The sequence below is a fragment of the Acipenser ruthenus genome, chromosome 7 (genome assembly GCF_902713425.1).
Source record: "Acipenser ruthenus chromosome 7, fAciRut3.2 maternal haplotype, whole genome shotgun sequence".
In the NCBI taxonomy this organism is placed as follows: domain Eukaryota; kingdom Metazoa; phylum Chordata; class Actinopteri; order Acipenseriformes; family Acipenseridae; genus Acipenser; species Acipenser ruthenus.
Genome location: NC_081195.1, coordinates 10,712,675 through 10,718,912, shown reverse-complemented (window position 1 = coordinate 10,718,912; position 6,238 = coordinate 10,712,675). Strand labels below are relative to the sequence as shown.

The following is a 6,238-nucleotide window of genomic DNA, read 5'->3' as shown; positions in this document are numbered from 1 at the left end:
ATCCCACTCTCAGAGGAGGGGAATACCGGGAAGCCATGTGACCCAGTGGGACAGGCCATGTGCACAATAAAAAGGTTCAGTTGTAGGAGAAAAGAAATTCATTTCAGCGTTCTAATTTTACCATGGACCCCACACTTCAAACACTGAGCCTTGTATTGGCATTAATGGCTTGCACTCCTCTTTTTAAAGGTAAGATTTAAAATCTGCATTTGGTAATTTAACATTTCTGATTTTTATATTCATATTAATCACTTAATATGCATTGCATAACAAGTGAAATGAGTGTTAGTCACAGCTCATTTGAGTATCACAAAACCTCTGAAGCTTAAAGTAGAAATTTAAGATGGTAGGTTAAAAAAACGAAATCAAACGCAAGCCATTTCAGACTACAAATAGAATAATTAGGGTTGTAATAAATTACAACATTTAAGTAACTACAGTAATTATGTCCAGTCCAAAGTAACTATACTATTATCTTCAGAAAAGCACTATATTATCTTCCTTTTTTTCACAGCACGATTTGGAGAAGCAGTGTATGTCCCAACAAGATGCCAGTGTCTACAAAGCAGAAAATCCATTAGAGAACCAATCGTGGATTTTACTATAACTGAAAAGGGAACACATTGCAAAAATGATGAAATCATGTAAGTTTCTAGAATATCCGTCCTTTCTCTATTGTATATAACTGAATGATACACTGGTTTCTGTTGGATTTCAATCGTAACAATGATATTTGTTTAATATTATTCGGAACGATCTGATCTTTTATGAAATATAACTTGAATCAAGTCAATATTGTTATGACACTGAACCTTTTTCCAACTAATACTTTTATATGACTACTTCTATAAAACAGATTTATCAAGATGTTTACTGAAGTGATATTTGATTTCTTTATGTTGTTACCAAACTAGCAACAAGCTTAAAGTGTTTGTTACTAGTTTTGTATCCAAAGATGCATTAGTTTACCTAAAAATTATTCATGTATTGATAATCTTAGCTACTGCTGCAAAAACCAATCAGATTAGGGTTTTCTTTTTAACAATTCCTTTCATTTCATTATGTTTAGATTAACTGTAAAAGAGACAGGTCGTCAACAGTGTCTGAGTCCAGATGGCAGACAAGGCAAACGGCTGATCAACTGCTGGAACAACAGGTCAGTGCACTTTCACTGTGTGTTACAGACTGAATCAATATTTACATTGCCAACTGGTCAGGGTGAGGGGTCAGGCATTCAAGTGAAAGGCTACTTTCAATTCTATAAACTCAATGCTCAAATCATGATTTTGATAAATACAAATAAATACAAATTGTATGACAACCCAAAATGGATGCTACTTCACAGTGTGAAGGAAGAGGGGCTTCCAGTTACTCATGCTGTGCTGTGCTGTGATAGGACAACAACAACAGCAAAATCAATACAGAAATGTCATTAGGTTGTAAAAAGTATGCATACCCTCCAGTGCAATTGAGATAGTATTGGGACAGAAGTGTCTCTAATGATAGCGACAGACTGTTGTAAACTACTATTTGTGCTAAAGAAAATGACATATTCGTATTAGTGTGTGAGAAGTTCAGTAGTCATAGCTGAGATCCAGTCCTTCTCAGCATTAACATGTTTGTGTTTCTCTTCTTTCAGAATAAATAAAGAGGAAAGCAGAAAGAATAAATGCATCGTAAGGAGGAGGCGTAAACAGAAACAGAAAAAGAGCTCCATGGCAAGGACCCCCCAAAACCAAAAAGGTGAAACGTCATGAATCCTCAGCAATCTTGTGGGTGAAACAGAAACCATGAAAGAAGAAGAAAAAGAGTGCAGCAGCAAACAGAAAGGAATGGAAGATGCCTGCTGATTCAAATAGGAACTGGGAGACAGCAGAAGAGATCATTTACTGTACATTGATTTAGATGATACTTTATGTTGAGATGCACTTTAAGATATTCTGGACTAACTTAACTGTATGTAAAACCTGAGGACATTCTGACAGAATGTTTGGAGAGAACTGGATGCTGTACAAAACCAGCATTACCATGGGTAATAGTCTCTTCCAGTCAGGGTCGAGGCTCACTGGTGGAACAGGTTGGACGAGCACAGAGACTGCCAAATGTGTAGAAATACTGTAGTTACAGTCTCAAGTGTCTATCTGAAATCTTTCACACACACAATTCAGAAATGTGTTATGTGTGCATTACTGCAAAATACAACAGTATAAAAATGATAAGCAACTCATTTTACCTGCTGGTTTCAGGGTTTTTCATAAGGTAATTGTAACTTTTAGGTCATATTTATATTTATGTAATTTGTTATGTTATGCTTAAAATCTTTTAAAACTGTATGTATTTGTGTAAGTTCAGTTGAAAATAAAACCAAAAATAACTTGATTGACATTGCTTTCTGTACTTACTATGCAGATTTCCATGCATGGTCGTTATTTCTGTCTGTCTGTCTGTCTGTCTGTCTGTCTGTCTGTCTGTCTATATCAATTTATAAGATTGAGTGACAGTCCTTACCAAATAACATGCAGCACAAGTAAGATTAAAAAAGAAAACTAAAAGAAAATGTACCCTGGTTCTAATCTTACAAATCAACCTATACATGGATTAAATACTTCATACACAAACATGCTGCAGAGGAACCCAAATGGTGCAACCCCACCCTTTGTGATGTGAGATATGTCTCCCTACAGTCCATACACATTTATTTAATGAATGATTCTTAGAGCACTCCTCTTGTGTGCTCCTTATCCAGCATCCTTATTCTGTAATCAGCGGGGAGATAAATGGATTGCTCTTGAGGACAAGCCCCCACTACTAGTACAGGAACGCTGTTTGTGATCTCTTTAGTACACAGTAATCCGGCGCATATCCGACTGCGGTGGGACCAGAGTAAGGGCGGATATGTAAAAAGTCGGATGAATCAATCCTGTTTTAAATACCATTATGCACAGCTGTAACAATTACTATATGCACACAATTATTGTTTTGAGATTCAGCTTTTATTAGGAAGCTCCCCTAAATCCCTTGTTTAGAAAGATACAGGGTATTGATGCTTGTGACAAGGTAGCCGTCTGCCGTGTGGGTGCGTGCTTTCGCTGCTGAGTGACAGGCAGGAGATCGAGACGGAGGTTGAAGTGAATATGCCCCGCAGGCGAACATGATTTAATTACATCAACACACTGAACAGCTCATGTGACACTACCAGCAATGGTAGCGCATGGAGCACATACAACACAGTGTATGAAAACTTTGGTAGGATCTACAATCTCTAAACTAATCTTCTCTGTTCAATAATAAACCAACATAGCTGAAGAGGTTGATCATGACGGTTAGGGCATATATGTGACAGGCGGATACGTGATGTAAGCCAAGCTGATAGAGAAATGCTTTTTTTGGCATGAATGACAAGTTCATTGTGCTACATAGTGCAGGACTCTTATTATAATCCAACTTATACAGTCTGTAGGTTTGCTCGATTTTTTACAATTTTTTTTATCTATTTCCCATAAGATACATTTTGAAGTGTTTTATAGTTAATTCATTAAGGCACGTTTCTAAGCCACTGCTATTCTTGATAAGATAAAGAGTAGTGTAAAACCAATAAAAGGCTGTGGGCCAAGATTTGTGCATTGTGAAGGAACAATGATTGTTATTGTGGCCACTTCATATATCATTGAGAAATATGACATGAACAATTTAGCATGCAACACCTAGATGACATGGCATAGGGACAACCCAAACACATAAACACATCAATAATCACCCAAAGCAGTTTTCATTGAGTAGGATTGGTAACTGTTAAAGAGTTAAAAAAAAAAAAAAAAAAAAATTGAAATAAATAAATAGTTAAATGAGCTGCTTTCTGCAACATTTGCCAAACTCAGTAAGAAAAGCTCTAATTTCCTGTAAGTCACGTGATTATGAAATCACTTTATATGGGCATGCAGTATGTTTATACATACCGTGCAGAACAACTGCAAAGCAAGATGCAAATCTGTAACACAAGATCGGAAATGTTTTCCAAACTTCCAGCAACAACTGCATGTCCTATATTCTTGAGCATGCATATATGTAAAGGTAAGGGATATATCTAATATGCAATACATTTATTGACATTATACATCAGATGGCTAATGCAACCTCTATTCGACGTCGGATTCAGTAGCCAAGAGTTGCGTCGCACAGTGAAGAACTTATCTGAAGCAGCAGAGAGTAGCAGCAACTGGCTGTGGTTGAGAAGGAAAGATTCTGGTTGGGGATCTCAAGCACAATAGAAAGAAAGAAGGAAAGAAAGAAAGAAAGAAAGAAAGAAACGCTGATGTACAGGTAAGTAAGCTGAGTTGAGTTGAGTGGGGGACGGAGGGGGGTGATGCTGGGACGCCAGAATCACCGTCGAGCCCTCTTGAGGTGTGGTGGGCTAGTCGACGAAACACCGTGGACGAAAGGTGCCCACTTGAAGCGATGTACCCTACTTAGTTCAATCCAGAAGGTTGTCAAGCAGATGCACTGGGGAGAGCGCACTGTGGTTGATACCTGGAGCCAGCATCGAAGCCGTTGTGTGTGCTGATGCGCTGGGGAGGCAAAATAAGCTAATCCCTGGAGCCAGCATTACACGGCAGCCACCAACACCAGGCAGAAGGATATCTACATCATCAGATGGAAAGAAACGCAAATGGATGGAGATGCAGATGGATCACATTAGTTCACTGTAAAGATACATCTTAGTTGGTGCTTACCTTGGCGACAGCCAAGTTCAAATCATCATGAAGTTTTAACATCTACTCTCATGTAATGGAAATTGTGACAGATGTGAATGTGTGAATACTATTGACTTTGTTCCCTACAGAAAGATAACTTTTTTCGCTATAACTGCAAGAACACCAAAATCATGTAAGTATTTAAACTTTATAACAGAGCTCTATACTGTATATCTTGGCAGTTACCCATGTGCCCATGTTTAACCTGTACAATACCTGCAGACAATAAAATGTTAACTATTATAATAAGAAAATATACTGTATGCATTAAATGTAAGAGTTACAGGGACAGCTGGTAGCTTTCTCCAGGTCAGATTCCAACGATCGGATCCGCTCCTGTCAACCCTCCCTGGCTATTCATTTGATTGTGGTTAGAACTTGAGGAGCTCTGACATGCAAATATTTAGGTTTAAAACTGACTGCAAACTGCAATACGTTATCTGCTTCTGAAATCAAGATTTGTTCATTACAAGTAACAATACCCCTATATTCTTTCTGAACAAAAGTCTTGTGACTTTAAATGAGTTTTAAAATCTAAAGAAATGTGTAGCTTCTTCTCCAAATTGCCCTTAATTATCACATTATCTATTAAGAAAATATATTTCATTAGAATCTGTTGTTTTTTTAAGACCTGAACTACCTTTTCTGGCTGGTTACATTGCATAACCCTACTATGCTGCAAGAATAAGAAAGCAAACATTTTGAACATAGTCATTTTATTTACATTAAGCAATCCTGATTGAATAGTCCAATGAAATCCCCTATTGACAAATACAGGCAGCACTCCTCCACATCTCCACATTACCAGAGTAGTCTCAAACAACTGTCAATTTAAAGGTAAAAAAAAAATGTGGACTGAGATCTGCATTTGGAAATTCATATAGGGTTAAATTAGGATCTATTTGTTGACTTTGTATCGCTAAAGATTTAAATCTTTATTGCTTCTCATTAGAAAACAAATCTCAGTCCATGAACGTATTGTGAATTGGCACAGATGCAGAAAAATCACTCCAAACATGAAAATACATGTAAAGCAAATGCTTTCAAGCGTGGGAAGCGTTTGATGCCAACGGCACATTAGAACAATCAGTTTGGCAATGAACAACAAAAAAGAGATATAACCAATTACATTTTCCATTCTGCTGTTACTGTATGTAATCATTGCATTAAGATCAATGGCAGTAGATGTACAGATGTGTGACAGTCTCTGTAAGCTTCTATAACCAGTATATCAAAATGCACTCTTAATGAACAAAACACAAGGAGACATTTCCTGATATTTTCCTCAACATCTTTAAGTTCCAAAATACTAATCCACTGCCAGCTGTGAAGAGCTGACGAAAGCGTCAGAATATTAGTGAAGGAAAGAACTTCACACGCCCGTCTTCCTTGTGGACACACATGCACACAATGCATAGCAGAAGAATATACATGTATGCATGCAAGTGCCCATGGTGGCAAGAATTATAACTTTGTTTTGTACTGTG

General features: G+C 37.4%; 1 protein-coding gene and 1 long non-coding RNA gene across 5 annotated transcripts in view; both read left to right on the top strand.

Moving 5' to 3' along the window:
- The first annotated feature begins 29 nt into the window (after positions 1-29).
- Positions 30-2,379, top strand: LOC117416198 (C-X-C motif chemokine 9-like). Its single transcript, XM_034027274.3, has 4 exons — positions 30-189; positions 515-644; positions 1,070-1,156; positions 1,640-2,379. Exons 1-4 carry the CDS (start codon positions 123-125, stop codon positions 1,755-1,757), a joined length of 402 nt encoding a protein of 133 aa, XP_033883165.1. The 5' UTR covers positions 30-122; the 3' UTR covers positions 1,758-2,379.
- Positions 2,380-3,963: 1,584 nt separating this feature from the next.
- The window catches only part of LOC131737441 (uncharacterized), a 67,103-nt gene continuing 64,828 nt past the window's right edge, over positions 3,964-6,238 (top strand). For 2 of the 4 annotated variants that reach the window (XR_009329048.1, XR_009329046.1), the window contains exon 1: positions 3,970-4,884. This is a non-coding gene — a long non-coding RNA (uncharacterized LOC131737441). Of the gene's footprint in view, positions 4,885-6,238 lie in introns of all 4 variants that reach the window. The other 2 variants (XR_009329047.1, XR_009329049.1) reach the window with 2 other exon arrangements.

What these genes read in the sequence shown, in the direction of transcription:
- LOC117416198 (XM_034027274.3), top strand. Translation starts at nt 123, where the DNA reads ATGGACCCCACACTTCAAACACTGAGCCTTGTATTGGCATTAATGGCT. An exon ending in TGCAAAAATGATGAAATCAT is followed by an intron (nt 645 to 1,069) that starts GTAAGTTTCTAG and finishes CATTATGTTTAG; the next exon opens with ATTAACTGTAAAAGAGACAG. An exon ending in ATCAACTGCTGGAACAACAG is followed by an intron (nt 1,157 to 1,639) that starts GTCAGTGCACTT and finishes CTCTTCTTTCAG; the next exon opens with AATAAATAAAGAGGAAAGCA.